We start from the raw sequence: 17,050 nt of genomic DNA on the forward strand, positions 1-17,050 counted from the left end.
CAGTGTAACAGCAGCCATTTCTGTTTCTTCTTTGTTTATCTGCAAATGGACATTGATCTAAAGTCTTGGAAATTTGACCATGAAAACAAAAACCTCTCTTTTTATGTATAATTTTGGTACAGTTGCATCATGGAAAATCCTGGGTTTGTGAGATTTGCTATGGATAGCTTCTTTTTAAAATTGAAACAGGGATCAGTTTTAGAGTACCATGTTATCCATGTAGTTTATAGCTTTCATTTAAAGCACCTGTGAGTATTTTTCAATTTGTTTAAAACGCCAAGAAATTAACATGGATGCCCATTTATGATCCACAAAAGCACATGAGACTAGCAGGAAGAAGACTGAAAATTTCCATGGAGGAAATTTTAATGCATGAACCCTCTGTTTCAGGGTAGGTACCAGACAAAATATCTCATATCAACAGGAACCGCTTTTTTTTTCATTCTTTTCCAAAAATTTAATTTGACTGGTAAATAAAAATAAAAGGGGACAAAAACTGCAGAGACGAGATGTACCACCTTTTTTGTCACAAGAAGCATTGAAAATCCTCACAGGAGCTTTAATTTCTTGAAACATTTAGAAATATCTCAGCAATAATGATGTATTTTTAAAAAAGAGTTTATGAAAATTTTTAAGGAGCATCTTGAAAATCAGTTTCTTGTTCTTAGATGTTGAAAACAAATAAGTGTTTAGCCATTGCCACCAAAGTATCATGAATCTTTGAGATTCTGTCAAGGTTTCAAAATGCTTACATTTTTTTTTGTCAAACTAGCAGTGGATTCTCATTGTATTTATGTTCTACTTTCCATTTACTTTTTGTCTCATATTTCAAAACAGTTAATATTTTTCAAGATAACATTTTTAGAACATGCGTTTCGTGCTGCATAGGAAAACTAATCAGTCATGTCAACAAAGAAAAACTCACCAATAGTGTTTTGGGGGGAAAAAATACAATCAGTGTGCTTATGCTGACAAGTGGCGGATGTAATCTTCAAAACACATTTTTATAAGTTATTGCCACTCCTGACATGTATTTTTTACATAGACTTGCCTACATGTATGTGTTCTGTTGTGGCGCCCTCTAGCGGTGTAATGCTCGAACCTTTTTCAACGGTCAGTTATCATTGGTTCAAAATGCCATCGTCGCTTTCTTAACCAATGGCACCTCTTTAATTTCTTATCCAGGAGCCTCTTTAACATGCATGCTCCGCCTCCTTTTTTCACCACACACACACACACACACTAACAAACACACACACGCACACACACACACACACACACACACACCCAACCCCCTGTGATGCCAACCGCTCCATGGCCGGACTGGGACGGCATGTCTGTCGAGGAGGCGGTTTAATGTAAAACTAACCCTGGATATCATGGAGGAATCGATGTGTTGACGGAGATGCATGAAAAAGGTGATCAACTCTGCATATTTATGATCACACTGAAAAACATCTACGTATCAGTGATCGCATATATCGCTATCTGCTTTGTGTGTAATCCCGGTGTTGCTAAATTTGCGCTCATTATTATTTATCTCCCCTCTTTTAAATGATCGTGTCTGTGGTTTGCTGCTGCAGACAGTCGGTCTCCACGGCGGGATGGTTGGCGATAAACGAGCAGAGGAACACGGAGAGAGAAATCTGAGTCACCATAATCCATCTGGACGCTGGGGGGGAAGATGAGGACCATGATGGCTTCGATGAAAGCAGCATTATTCGTATTTGTACATGGGGGTGAGTGCTGGCGCAATGTACCTGCTTGTTTTTTTTTCTGCGACTAAAACCGCGCTGCCATCTGTCACGAGACGCATTTGCATGATTGTTTCTAGAAGCTTCCCAATCAGACTATTAATTTATACATCAAAAGCTGCACGTTGGTTTGTTCGTCTCATCTGTGCAGCCTTTGTCGTCGCTTGTGAACGCTACTCCTTTCTCTCCATGTGTCATTTTATTCAGCAGTTACTAGCGTTTCACATTCCTGTGGCCTGCTGGGCATTATTTTTCATTAAACGCTCTGCAACGGTCTGTTATCAAACAGTATCACACCCGGACGTTATCCTGGATTTTTGGCTTGTTGGCTCAGAGAAACAGGTGTTTTGGCAAATAAAACGAGTTCCTGGTAGAATCCTGAAAGCGTCAAGCAAAAGTACCAAAATCAATAGGATATGGGTGTAATTTCACGGCTATGTAAAGGCCAGTATCTATGTGTCAAGTGTTCAAATGGTTATTTTGAGATATTACTGCTTGCTTTCTCCTCTCAGTGTAGCCAAGTTTATTCTGAAAGGCTTCTGTTTAATGTTCTCTTGGAGCGAGGTTAAAAGTAGCATCAACATGAGTTGAATCTTGACTATTAACATGAACAAGCAACAAGGAAGACTTATGTAATATTTGGACTGTATTTAACTGAGAAATAACAAGTATCTTAAAACCAAACCAACAGCAAAAAAAAGTCTCATTAGATGCAAATGTGGCATTTAACTTTACTCCATCGTTTTTCATTTAATAATCATATAGTTCTAAAAATTAATTTGCTAAAATGGCATCTTGATTGTATAAACAATGAGTAAGTTGCGTCTCAGTTAAGGTAAATCATGACAACCTGTGACATCCTCCATGTAAATGGACACGAAAGAAATCAATCAATCAATCTTTATTTGTATAGCGCCAAATCATAACAAATGTTAATTAAAGACACTTTACAAAACATTTACAGGTCTAGACCCATAAATGTTAATAAAATTTTATTAGCAGAAGCCCAACATCAAGATAAGATAAGGAGTCCACTAAATGACCCTAAAATCATCTCCTGGCCCACATTATTAGTAAGCATGTGAATCATATCCATTAATCACACAGTAATAGTTCCTGAGCACAGGGGGAACCAGAATGCACCTTAACATACATCGTTTTACAGGTCTCTTGTAGGAATATGGGGGCCTCCTCCCTCCTCTCCATCACCCTGAAATCCAGACAGTATCGAGCATTGTCACAAGCCTCTGTGTCCCCCAGACCTATCAGTCCCAGCCCAATGTTAATTAGGGCTTGATCCGCTTAAGCCTCCCACTAGACTCCCATGTCATTATCCATGGGCGTGTTGTTATCGGGCCGCGCCTCAGCTTGTGAGAAAGCTCCTGTTGATTTTAGGTCTGACACACAGGTGGGAGTGTCAGCAGGTACCTGTCTGGTCTTTCTAGTTGATCGGGTATTTATCAGTTTAAAGTGACTGTGAAGGGCGTTGGTTGATGGTGTGTTCACAGTTCGCATGTGAGTGAATGTTTGTAGACTGTTATGTGAGGATAATCTTATTTGTTAATTGAGATTATCTTTTAACTTCTTAGCTTTTAGCATCACACGGAAATTTAAATTCAAAGGCAACTGGCTTTTTACATGTTTAGTGTTTCCAAAAAAAAGTTTTTTCCTCCACAAACAGTACAGGGCCTGTTGTGCAGGTTTTTGTTGTAACCTCTTAAACAGCTTCCTGTAAACTCTGTACATATCAGTCCTTTCTTGGTTCAGATTTTAGGGTTTTCTAGCCTCAAATAGAGATTCCCCTATTTCACATGCTAAAACTGACATTACTTGGCCTGTAATGGCAATTGTGTGATCAAAGTTTGTTGTCAGTGTTCATGTAAAGCAATGAGCTTTTTAAATTTGCGGTTTTTTAGGGGAAAGCAAGGCTGCTTGTAGGCTCTGTAGAGTACATTTTATTTAAAAAAGATAAAGTTTTATTTGAGTTGTCTGGGCTCCATGCTGTCCCATTCCTGTTGATTGGTTAGAAAGCCCTGAATGCAAAAATAATTGCAAAATGAAATGAGTTTTGGTGAAAAAATAAAATGGCAGAAAAATAGACATAGACAGATAAAATAGGGCTGCTTGCGAAAGGTTTTTTTTTTTCTATTTCTCACCTTCAGAAGATAAAATCATTAACTAGTATTTGCAGTTGAAGATGCAGCAGAATGATAGTGAGATAGTGGTTAAAAAAGTAGAGTTTCTGTTTAAAGAGTGGTCTCTTATCTTTGACTGACTCTGTGCCAGTGTGTGAAACTTTTAGGTAGATGTTCTTATCAGGAGACAGTGGTAAAGGCATGAGAGGTTTCGGTTCTCATCTTTGTAGAGGTTCAGTATTGAGATTTTCCGTTGTGATTTGAACCCATAGCTATGCCAGAGATGTTTCAAGGGAAGTGGGGTATGCAGCCACACAATGAGACTCAGTGAAATACAATGCAGCCTGAACCTGGAAGCTGGCTGCTCTCAGCCCTGAGGCCATCACTGAATATTTTTTCTTATAAACAAAACTGAAATTCTGCTGTGTTGCCAGGCTACAGTCAAACGCTGACGGGATGTCGACGATTTCATTTTTCCCTGTTTTGTCTTGAGTTAAATCTTCTCACTCAGGGGATATCGGGTTTAGCCCTGACCTTTTGTTTTTTACTATGTTGAACAAAGCAGAATTACTTTTTGTATAACTGAGCAGCAACATCTCTGTCTAAACCTGATAACAGCTGCTCACAGCAACCCACAAACCTCATAGTAAACTGTGTCATGGAGCACTGCTTGCACTGCCAGCAAAAACGCCTACTGAGCGTGTTTTGAGTTCAGAGGAAAGAAAGAGTTTAAGGTTCTGTAGAATATTGTTTTTCTGTTACTGGAAAAGAAATTCAAAGAGGGGTAAAGCATTCTTTATACAGCTTTAATGATTAGTGTGGGACAGTTGGTCAGCACTTACTTTACAACCATAAGGATAAGACATTAAGATAACGTCTGTGTGCGTAAAAATGACAAACATCTCTCAAAGAATTTCCCAGATGAGGTATTCTCTGTCTTCTGTGTCAGCAAAGTGAAAACCTTTCAGTTTTTGGCTGCTTGTCAGACAAAAAGGGAGAAAACCTCACTGTGGATGTCAAAGTCAGCAGTATAGTTTCACTTTTTCTGACAGTATTGAGAATAGTTATGAACAGCTAGGGATGGGTACCAATCACATCTGAAACCATGCGGTACCAATACCCAGTACCTGGCAATTGGTATTGGTGCTCAATGGTAATTTTCGGTATTTTTGTATGTGTTTATGTTGCGATAGATATCAACTTTTTTAATTTAAAAAAACTTGATTAAAAAATTCAAAACATTTATTCTTCAGTATATAACCTTGAGATGCTGTGTTTATGGCCAGCATGGAAAATTGCTCAGTCTCAGCCTTCTCTCTTGACTCTCTCAGTCACAAGGATGTGTTACTTTTTGATTTTAGAATGGAACTTAATTGTCATTGTAACAAGTACAACGAAATTAAAGTCACAGCAGCAATTAAGAAAACACAAGTAAGAAAGTGTATAGAAAGTGCAAAAAGGTCCATGAGAAAATAGATGCTGACAGCTTGTCCATCATTGTCCAGTTCAGCCAGTCTCCACCTCCACAGGGTCCAGGACTGAGCTTCTACGGTCATGCTCCATCTCTGTCCCCTAGATCCTGTCTACTCACAGCAGATGAAGCTCTTCCAACATGCCGTTGGTGTCTGATGCTAGCTCCGTTAGCCATGTCTGCGAATAGCATGATGCTACTCTGCCTCCTGGTATTCCCTTTATTGCTGGGTCAGCATGGCTAGCTTGTCCATCTTATTGAAGATAGATCTTACGTTCCCAATAACAATGGATGGAAGGACAGGTCCATGTTGTAACTTCTTAGCTCACACCTGAGAACCAGCACGTCGTCCTCCTTCTCCTCACCTTGTGGGAAGACATCAGGCTTTACACCCGTTAGCAATAACATGCTACAGGCTGCTAACAGCAGTTCATATTTAAACAATGCAGCCATGGCTACATGTAGGATCTCCAGACAAACACAGGAGAAAAAGTAGTAAAATTATCACTGAAGCCACAAAAAGTTTGTCGTCCATGACCAACAAATGAGCCATACAAAGTAATGATCCACTCCAAATACAAAGATTACGAAAAAGAGACGAAAAAATTACAAGAAACAGACAAAGAAGAGAGAGTTGCAGCAAAAGGCAGCTATAGCCAACAGGGCGGTGCCTAGCAATGTTTTTAGTGAATTGGTACCCGGTACTACAGACTGAATTCGGTCAGTACCAATAAAAGTACCATATTCAGTGCCCATCCCTATAATTTGTGAAACATTCCATTTTCTGAAACTAGTATTTAAACACTTGTCAAAACTGGACAAACGACTGTTTTTCAAAGTTTTGATTTTGGCACCCCTTGTCTACAAAGTGGTTCCTTTTACTGCTAAACTTTCCCATCCACAAGCAGTGTTTTTAATGAATTAAATCTAATTCTGACATATTTTTAACAGTACATCATATCTAAGGAGCTTTTAAACCATGTTTCCCTACTGTGCTGGAACACATGACCTAGTTTGACACCCACCCTGCAGCAGAAGTTTCAGGCAAAACATGGATAGAAGTAATCAATCTACACCCTAATGCTCTTGTTTGAATTTATAGCTCATAAATAGGCATCAGTATTATTTTCAGATTATTTAAATGTAAGCAAAAAAAACACCCAGAGAGGCTTTAATTAACCACAGTAATCTAGGAATGAGGCCCTGTTCCTACTTTGATGTTCTGTTTAAGAAATGTGTAATTTAATTCACAGGAAGCAGTCCCAGCTCAGTGTTTCTCTCCTGAGCTATTTAACTCATTGATTCTCTGTTAGTTAGTCGGTCATCTGCTCAGGATATCGACCCATGAGTCACAAACATGCTGCCAGCAAGACTTTGACCTGCACAGAGCACCATACTGTTTCCGCTCATTACGCTTCCCTACTCATCGCTGCTCTTCTCTTCCTGTCCCCCCATTTCTCCGTCACAGTGCTCCAGTATGCCGTGTGTCGCGACGTAACTCTTCCCATAGGAACCCTCTACCGTGTGGCAGGGTTCCCCCTCTCTCTGCCCTGTGCGGTGTCAGGATACGAAGGCCCACGTACGCAGGACTTTGAGTGGTTCCTGTACAGGGACGATGCTGGTGGGAGGCAGATGGGAGTCATCTCCACCAGGGACCCGGGCTTCCCCTATGCTCCATTTCAGCTCCGGGTGAAGAACGGGGAGGTGAGAGTGGAGAGGGACTCGGGAGACAAAGTGCGGCTGGTGGTCCAGAGGCTACGACCTGAAGATCAGGGGAAGTATGAATGTTACACACCCAGTACTGACGCCAACTACAAGGGGAACTACAGCGCCACAGTGCCTGTCAAAGGTGAGATGTGGAAAGTTTTTCATGTGATGGAGATTTTTGAGCCAGGAAATCTAGTAAAGAGATACAAGATACATACATACTCATACATTTCTTAATGCATCAGAGGATAATAAGATACAATAAAAGAGCAGGAGTAAGAGATGAGTGGCTTTATTGACATTTATGTAAAAATTAGAGCTTTGATCTTAACCCCATGTTCAAAAATAGCAAACCTTTTTACAAAGTAGTTGGGCAAGTTTAGCATCCTAAGATTATAAGTATAATAAATATGGGTAAATTTGTCTGTTGGATGTCTTGTCATCACACATTTAATGTCATGTGAAGGCAGGTCAAGGTTGCGTGCCTCTACAACTTCTCATCTTCTCAACCACACCCTGAGACACTGGTATTATGTTATTACGAAACAATATGAAGGAACAAAGACATGATGACAGCAGAGCATTCAGCTGTGATTTAGAGCACTTGATTCAAGTTCTGTCGCAGAGATCCAAAAGATCAGGAACTCATCGATGAATCACCCTGGTTTTATAAACTGTTGTGTATTCTCAGTATCAGGAGTTTGAGTTCTTCTTTTATCTTTTTGCAATATTTTTCTCTTCACAAATCCATCTGACCATTCATGTGGTTAGCTCAGAAGTCTGCTCCTTTAGCCTCTTCTTAGTGTTCTGTTTATGTTTGCAGCGTGCTGGGTGTTAGTTTTTCTGCAGAGGAGTTTTATCTTCATAATCCCTCTTTCTTTGGCAAAGCTAGTGCCCAAAGCCAAGGCTGGTAAACAGCTTTCACTCAATCACAGAAACCTGCTTTATGAGTTTTCTAAATAAAGAAACGCCAAAACGGCACACAGGCAGTAGAAATGAGATTTGATTTATTTTTTTCCCACTCATCAGGCTTCTGGATCAGCTCAATGTAAAGTAATATGATTGTGTGTTTATGTCTCTGTGCACCCAGTGATCCCGGACACACTCCAGATCAGCTACATCCGCTCACTCACCAGCCAGCCAGTACCAGAGGGGGCCGAATTGACGCTGACATGCTCAGCAGGAATCCAGTCGGAGCAGCTCACCCACCTGTCCATCATGTTTGGGAAGAGGAGCGGAGCAGATAGTGCAGGGGGAAGCAGTTCAGGAGGAGAGGTGAGCACTGTCAGAGAGATCATCTCCATCGACAAGCTTCTGGGGGTCATCCCCGGCCGCGGGTACAAGAAGAGGTACGATGATGGAGAGATCACTCTGGAGAAGAGGAGCGGGGAGGCGGGCCTGGATCTGTACGTGATGAAGATGAAGACAGTGCAGCCGGATGACACAGGATCATATTTCTGTGAAGCCTCACAGTGGATTCGGGACCCTGATCGATCATGGCAGAAGATTGCACAAAGGACACTGGATATTGGCAACTTGACAGTGCAGCAACTAGGTCAGTGTGATCAAAAACTGTGCCAACGTGTTGATATCAAAGATTCCCTTACCCGGCGCAGCCATATGCAGCTTTCACAGCTGATTTTTTAGTTTGAAAATCAGCATACATTTGTAATAAGAAGAGATTAATAATGAAATCTAACAGCAGGTGAAGCACACTGAGAAATGAACGGCTTCTTCTCCAGTTCTTCAAATAAATCAGCAGAGTTTGGTTTCTTCTTGTCAGTTTAAGACTCTAAGGGCTCTCACTGTGGCATTGGTGGGCCTAGACATTTAGTGCTGTTGAGCATGTTGGGTTTGTTCCAGGTTTCTGGCTGGGTGTTTGTGTTCCTCAGAGCTTAGCTGAATGTCTAGTTTGCTGGCTGGCAGACTGAGCGGAACACTGACAGGTCCAATAGGCGGCTTGTTGCCTTGTTTGTTGGCTCGTTTGGACAGAGTGTGTGTTTGGGGCTCTGATGAGCTGCTGGGTTCACCAGGTGGTACCTGCTGAGCATTTTCCCACCTTTCTTGTTTGATGAATGAACATCTTATTGTTAGGATAAATGTAAAATGTCTTAATCTGTTGACTTGCCAATTGTATTTTTGATTTTTGCAAACAAAAACAAGGCATATCTTTTGGGACAAAACACATAGCTTTAATTGATGTAGAAAGTTCACACTCACAGTTTGTATTTAAAAAAAACAGGCTGACTCATTTAGTTGACTTATTTTTCCGTCAAATGAATTCAGTCATTCAAGAATTAAGATACAAATAGTCTCATATTTGAAAGCCTACAACTATGCCTGCAGTTTGGTAAAATACTACCTTTAAGTTTTCATCGTCTCACGAACTGCAGCTTCTCTATCTGCTTGGGCTCTCAGCCGTCAGACTCCCTGACTGACAGGCGTGATGCTTAGCTCTCCCATTGATGATCCCTCTGACTTTGAAAGTTTTTCATAGTTGGCAGCCTGAACAGCTGGATAACTGCTCCGCTGCTTCGCCACTTGGCTCAGTTTACATTCTGAAGAGCTGTTGTAGATCTAAAGGATTAAAAACTCTCTTCTCCCACCTTGGCCTCTAGTAGCTGGCAAAGAGGGTGACCATCTTTCTGTCAGAGTGATGTGTCCATTACTGCTGGAACAATTCTGCAGTCCCTTTTCCAAACATAATTTAATATCCTCAATGGTGGAGGCAGACTGACTCTTCCTAACTTGATATGTTTGCTGTTTGGTAACACTTAGGATGTTACTCCAGGTTTGCAGCTTCATCTAGGTAATCTGATTTTTATATATTTTAGAAAAAATAAGACATAATCACCGGTTATTCTTAGTAGTACTGGTTTGAGGGTTTCAAGTTATATAGGACAAATAGTTCTCCCTTGAGCAATAAAATAAATGAAGCTGGAGCTGAAGCATCAAATCCCTTCAATGCCTGCATTGTTATTCCTGGCTGCTGTTGTCTGACTAACACAATAGTCTGACATGTCTCCTTTTGTTCACATAAATAATGTGTCTATTATTGAGCAGATTTGTGTTGTAGAGAAGTGTTGTGGTTAAATGAGGCTTCACTCACACAATGGACCAGTATACCTTCTAATTATACCCAGCTATCACTGCTAACTATAGGGAACTATTCTACTTCAGCAGATTTAAACCTACTCATTTGCAATATGACCTTCCACATCTATGCTTCAGTTGTGTTCCTGAATACATCAAACTTAATTTATGATAATGGTGCAATAATGAAACAATACAGTTCTAATTAAGGTATGAGTCATTTTATTGAGGCTTTTACACATGATATGAGTTTGGACAGCTGCCCTGTCTGTTCCACAAGAATCCCAGTTTTACAAACACAGACTGAAGAGCTGTCTCTCTCCTCCCCCCTCTCCTTTCTGCTCTCCAGCGGAGTCACTGAGTGTAACATCCTCACCCCGAGGCGAGGTGACCCTGCAGCTCGGTTCCCCTCTCATCCTGACCTGTGAGGTGTTGGGGATGCCGTCTGATGTTAACTCAGGGCTGCTTGTTCAATGGATGAAGAGGGGATCTGTGAGCAGCGATGGAGCTGGAGCAGGGGGTGTTGAGGTACTCATTCATATTTTCTAGACATATTTGGGCATTTTATTTTTCCTCAAACAAAAATTGTACCATGTACTTTGAATCCCAGTCTGACATGCTGCTGTGTTATTTGTTGAAGTACAGCCATCAGCAAAACATGTAAATTATGCATGAATGTCTTAAGAACGTCTCCTTTATTATCAAAAGTCTTCATTCATGCTTCAGCACAGTCAGCCTGATGGCAATTTAACTCCAGCTGCTTTCATACACTTAAAAAAAGCATACATTAATAATAGATGAATTGAAAATTGATCTAACCTCAAGCAGGTAGAATTGATTACAAGCAAGGCTACACCTGAAACTTGGGTCTTGATCTGTTTTTCATTCAATAATGAGCACATCAGCATGCTTCAGGAAACACTAAGCATTGATATAAAGTATCAGCAGTCCTGGTATAAGATTTCTTCCAAACACAATCTGACACCTTTTCTTTGTGTCCAGGTTGAGGTGGCCCGTATGAGCCCTGATGGTGTAGTGAGCTGGGGGGATGACACCAGCCGATCTAGTAGAGGCTCTTTGGAGAAAGAGTCAGAAGGAAAGTACTCTCTGAAGCTCTTCTCAGCCCGCCCTCTTGACTCTGGTGTATATCGCTGTGTGGTCAGTGTGTATGCTGGAAGAAGAAACCCTGGACCCTCTACTCCTGCAACACACACCCAGAGGTCTGAGGGAGTCACTGTCAACCTCAAGACCAAAGGTGAGCATCTGTGACAGTGACTGAAACAGAGTAACAGCAAAGAAAATGGAGTAGCTGAAAAGATAAAAAGCAGCAAGTGGGCACTTGATGAATCATCAAGCAGAGCTAAATGAGTATCAGTCTAAAAGAAAGTCAGAGAGTCCCCTAAAAAATAGATTGGTGAAAAATGATAGAAAAGACTTATGGCTAAATGTTTAAAAGCATTAGATTGGATAAGTAGATAAATTATTGAGAGTTGTTAGAATATGTTATTCAATCTGATGATAAAAATACAAGCTTACGTGCATGGTTAAATTTAAATGGTTAGATAAGAGTAATGAATGAATTGTGAAGAGTGCTATCGGATAGTGACAAATAATTGACAGTGCGAGCTAACAAACGGCTAAACTGTTGAACTACATAGCAGACAGTAATTCACTTGTGTTTGCAGCATAGTTAGCCAAATTTTTTCTCAAGATTGTTCGAACAGATAGCTAAAAATTGATGATGTTAGGAATTGTTGGCTAATAGTAATGGATACACAGTTGGCAAAAGAAAGCTAAAAATTACTGGTTGATAAAGTGAAGCTTAATGTCACACATAGGTGGTGAAAATGGTAAGGTGAAAGTTAAAGCTGGCCAAAAGTCAAAATTTTAGATAAATGTGTAGACTAGTAAGCTAACTAATAGGCTATAAAGTAGCTTTTAGCAGTAAATGAAAAAAGTTGTAGTAGTTAGTTTGAAGTTACCTTGTTTGATTAAAAAGTTGGCTATTAGCTAAGAGCTAAAGGCTAACAGTAGTTTTAGTGGACAGTTAGCCCTGCTGTTAGCAGCTACCTAAAAATAGACGTCAGGACTTGTTAGCTAAACGTAATGGATACACTGTTGAAAATTTTAGGTTAAAAAAGGATAAATTGTTGAAATATTTAGAGTTGATGCAATTCAAAAATGGTGGAAATGGTAAGCTAACGTTATGAATTAATAGTTGTAGTAGTCATTCAAAGTAAAGATATGGGATTAATGCTCAAAATAGTTTTTCTATCAGCCAGTAGCTATAAATTATTGATGGATATTGTGATTTAGTAATAAGTAGACTACTATATTACTGGATAAATGCTTCAAATTGTGGAGTGACTTTAAGCTAGTGGCTACAAGCTAACAGTAATAGATGAGTATTTGTTAAGGTTTTTTTTTGTCTGTAACAAATATGAAGGTCACTTAGTGAGCTTTATGTGTAAATAGTCACACTACAACAGAAATGTGTCTTCTTTTTATTAAAGTTAATTTTTCTTTAAAATGAATTAATCTGATTGACTACGGATGATGACCCACTGTTTACCCACCATGATCTATCCACTTCCATCCACAGATGTGCTTGTTTCAGCCGTGGCTCAGCTCCCTCGAGGTCCCTTGTTAAAAAGAGGCAGCACCATCACACTCATCTGCAACGCCACTGTTACAACCACAGGTCCAGCCCAGGCTCAAGTGCTGTGGCTGCGGTGGCCTATCCCTGCACCTTTTATCAAGAAGGACCAGAGGCCCGGTGCCTACGTCACTCTGCCAGTGACGCCTGTTGAAGAGAAACCTACAGTGGTAGCTACCCTCATGTATGATGGTGTAGCACAGATCTACACCAACACCAGTGAGATTAGCATCGACCGGCTGTCCGCTGTCAGCTACAGACTGAGGGTTCACACAGCAACAATGGAGGATCAGGGCATGTATGCATGTCATGCTGAGGCTTGGGGGCAGGACCCACATGGAGGCTGGTACAACACAGGATCCAGAGCAGAGTCAAATGCAGTGACTGTTTACCTGTATGCCAGAGGTAAGTCGTGACAGTGGATGAATTACAGACAGAGAAAAGTTATCTATTGTTTGCTGCTTCTCTTCAAATAGCCACAGTTTAAACTCATTAACATCTTTAATCCAGCTTCATCACGCTATTTCTGATTGGCTAATGAGCAGCTTCACTCAGACTGTTGGGGTCAAAGAGCAACTGCTGCCCTCTCAAATTCCCATCCAGATTTATTGCTGTAGTTGGATATCGAACAGGTCGCAGCCTTAGGTCACAGGCTGGAGTGTGTCCTGTGTAAATGTAAAGTTTTAATTTAAAGCATTCACAGCTGATGCCCTTACATTTTAAACAGATTGATTAACATCATTAACAGTCCTTCCTCCTGGCTGACTGCAGGTCAAAGTTCACATGTATTTACATCTTAAAGTTGTAGGTATTCACTTTGAGGAACAGTTCGCTTGTAATTAAACTCTTTGGGGCTTGAAAGCAATTGAGAAAAACATAGTCATAGTCCTTGAATTAAGAGACTTATTTACCACTCTTCCTGTGTTGTATGACTCACAGGTCAATATTTCAATTTAATACTTTATCTGTAAAATGAGGCTTTTAACATTATTTATTATTTTATGGATCATACTTCACACAAGTCTTATTTGGAACATTTTCCTCTCATCTGGGTTTGTATTTTGATGTATTTTTCCATCTTTAAACATTTGTCAAAAGCACAATATCAATGTGTCCAGCACAGTGCAGGATAGCTTCAACAATATTTATGGTAGCATGTCGATGACCTCTTTCTACTCCACATGGATGTGGCTCCCAGGCTGAGAATAAATGGACTGGGTTAGCAGCACCAGATGAGCAAATCAACAGAGCACATGTGCTTTTATCCAGAAGGATGGCCCGAAAACGGCTTTTGGATCAATATGTCCTCCCAAAATGTTCAAAATCTATAACTGTGTTGTCCTAGGACAAACAAATTTATATTAACCCCCCAAATCTTACATTGGATTTACTGTTTTTACTGTTGTATTTCTTTCTGGAGGGTCTCAGTTTGCATTATTACATCCTCCTCTCTTTTCTCTCCTCAGCTACCGACCTCCTCCTCATCCCTCTGGTTGTTGGAGTGGCCTCTGCCTTGTTCGTGGGCATCTTCATCATAGCAACTGTAACTTGCTGCTTCATGAAGCGTCTGGCCAGGCAGCGCGCTCAAAAATAAGCTTCTGCTAGTAGCTGGCTTTGTGGAATCTGAAGGTTCGTACAGAGGCACAAAGAGATGATGCACAGAACATTATGGATGAAATGGTAAAGAAATAACTTCAAGACTCAAAAAAGACTCAAACTGGTACAACATTGTATGTGTTTTGGACCCAACATTGTTACAATCAATGCCAAAAGATTCTGTTTTATATTCTCTTGTATTTTTATATCCAAACCTTATCTGAAAACAACATATTTTGGTGATAGCTCCATCTCAAACAAGTTAATATACTAATGTAGAATTTAAAAGCCAACACTCAGTGACCCTTTTAATCCAAGCCTCAGAAACCTTTTTGATTGTTTTCTTTTCCAGCGTAGAAATCTTTTTCAACTTTAAAAAGCTCCAAGGTCTTAGAAATCTAAGATTTTTTTTCCTTATTCAAATGTCAAGCCAACTCTCACAGAAGCCATCCTTTGATTGCCACAGTGTTAAAGACACCTATTTGTTCAGATGTTTTCCAATGGTGCTGGATCTGACAGTGATAAGTAATGGTTTTATTTCCACACAAACAAAATGTGATGATACTGTTCCAGTTGTTCTTTCCAGCATGCTTTTCTTGTATTACAAACATCGACAAAGCCTGAACGTCTCTGCATGCTTAAGCCTCTAGCACTGCCACTGACAGTCACATGAATGCTGATGGGAGCAGTTAAGCCTCCAGAAACTTAATACGAGCAGGGATCTTCCACTGCCTGCAGTCAGGCCGCACTCTGCATGTAAACAAAGTCTCTGTCTGTTACTTAATAAGTAAGGCTCAGGCCGAGGACTTTCTGATGCCAGGACCAATTGAGAAGTGATTCTAAACACAAGCATTCCTCGCCTGTGACTCTTAAATGCTGAAGTGAGTATTCTATACAGACTTGTGTAGATCTGACAAAGAAATGGAAAAGATTTCCATTATGCACTGAGATAAAATGTGTAAATATTGTACAAGTTTTGCTGTTTTATTTTTCTCAATGTAAGTAAGATTGTAGCCATGTTAGTCCTGTGCAAAGCACCTGTGTTTAACATTCTGCAGCAGTTTGCTCTGCTCTTTTCAAGCACTTGGACATTAACAGCACTGGGACCAAAAAGCCCCTCTGTATCCTTCTTTTACTTGATTTTTTTTTTCAGTTGAAAAGTCACTTCTTTGCTGTGCTTGAGGCAGAACAATATAAGCTTTTCTTTTTTTCCTTCTTTCTGTGCGATGGTTCCTCTGCTCCTGTGAAGTGACTGAGATAGAGAAAGTACTGTGAAAAAGATTCCTGTTTGTTACACTGAGTCACAGAAAGTCTGTTGTGTTGTGTCACACTGTTTAGGATCCCTGAGCTGTGCAGTCATATGACATGATGAAGTCTCAATATCCTCATCATCACAGTCATCATGTGGTCCAGGCCACATATTTCTACTGCCAAGATTTATCAGGACTTTAGCTCCCGCTGCTAGCCCGCAGAAATCTGTTGGACAGATTTACTGTGTCTGCACACTTATAATGAGTGAAATCCATCCTCTGCTTCCTGTTTAAAATAACACTTAAGAACATTGCGGTCAAATGAGTGTGATCATTTAGAGCTACATTTGCGTTAGTGGAAAAAAGACAAATAGTAACATTTGTTGTCATCCAGCTGGCAGCTCTCTAATGAGATTATTCCAGGTCAATTTTCCCCTGTCTCTTTGAATTTCTCCTTTGCTGAGACATTCTTTAGGTTCTCGGCTTTAGCGATTATTTTCTGTCTGATGGTGAGTCCCTTTGACCTCAGAGTCCCTCTAAAATCTGCCTGTCCTCCCTAACCTGTGTGCTCCTCTAAACCCTGATTATAAATGTTGTTCACGAACATTAGGGAATAAAATCACAGCTCTGCCCGCACCCAGAGCCACTTTGCTCCAGATCAACTCCTCAAAGCTGATTTTGCTCACTCACACACGATTACATACACACAACCCGGACATAGAGGGATAGATGCACGTGCACTCAGTCGCAGCGGAGGCACAGCGCTCGGCTGGCTGGCATTCAGATAGAAGTATGCGAGTATCTGCGTGTTCATCTGTAATCCCTGTTTATGGCCGCAGTGTGTGTCCTGCTGTCCCTCCCCCTCTTTCTCTCTCTGTTACACTCAACCAGGCTCACATTCGCTTCATTTCAATCTCTCTTCCCTGAGAATTACAGCCAGCTGTGAACAGTGTAGCACATTGCGTGCAGAGTGTGAGAGCTGCTGTCTAAGTCATGCTTTTCTTTGAAGATGTTTTAAACTCTTTTTTCAAGGTGTTATGTTTTGTTTGTATTGTTTACTTATGCTCTAAAACCACTGTTCCTGAACGCATCTTGCTGCCATTGAAATTTAAAAAGGCGGATTATTGTTCAGTTTTTTTCTTATGGTGCTTTGGCAAACCTGCCAGTTGATAAACCAATAAAAATGCTCTGGATTTATAATGTCACTTAATTCTGTGTTTTCTTTTTTTCTTTACGGCTGAGCTGCTGGGGACAGCTTGAGGACAGGCTGTGCTGAGAGAAAAATTAAATCAGACTTACAAAAGGGGCTAGCTGAGCATATTTTCCATCTATTTAATATACCGAAACCCAAACATATCATGTGGTTGTTCCATTTTCTGAGTTAGTAC

General features: G+C 40.4%; 1 protein-coding gene across 1 annotated transcript; it reads left to right on the top strand.

Annotated features, from left to right (window-relative positions):
- Nucleotides 1–1,261: 1,261 nt before the first annotated feature.
- igsf8 (immunoglobulin superfamily, member 8) lies at nt 1,262–16,757 on the top strand. The gene is made up of 8 exons (XM_074676298.1): nt 1,262–1,418; nt 1,584–1,739; nt 6,829–7,209; nt 8,158–8,622; nt 10,510–10,688; nt 11,163–11,415; nt 12,763–13,221; nt 14,283–16,757. Exons 2-8 carry the CDS (start codon nt 1,685–1,687, stop codon nt 14,408–14,410), a joined length of 1,920 nt encoding a protein of 639 aa, XP_074532399.1. The 5' UTR covers nt 1,262–1,418; nt 1,584–1,684; the 3' UTR covers nt 14,411–16,757.
- Nucleotides 16,758–17,050: the final 293 nt, after the last annotated feature.

Source organism: Halichoeres trimaculatus, unplaced genomic scaffold (assembly GCF_033239565.1).
Source record: "Halichoeres trimaculatus isolate MK-OKI-2021-1 unplaced genomic scaffold, fHalTri1.1 fHalTri1_scaffold_1, whole genome shotgun sequence".
Lineage (NCBI taxonomy): Eukaryota > Metazoa > Chordata > Actinopteri > Labriformes > Labridae > Halichoeres > Halichoeres trimaculatus.

Bases quoted from the DNA above. Each gene is read 5' to 3' on its own strand.
- igsf8 (XM_074676298.1), top strand. From the start codon at position 1,685: ATGAGGACCATGATGGCTTCGATGAAAGCAGCATTATTCGTATTTGTA. The intron at 8,623-10,509 runs GTCAGTGTGATC...TCTGCTCTCCAG, and splicing joins CTTGACAGTGCAGCAACTAG to CGGAGTCACTGAGTGTAACA. The intron at 10,689-11,162 runs GTACTCATTCAT...CTTTGTGTCCAG, and splicing joins CTGGAGCAGGGGGTGTTGAG to GTTGAGGTGGCCCGTATGAG.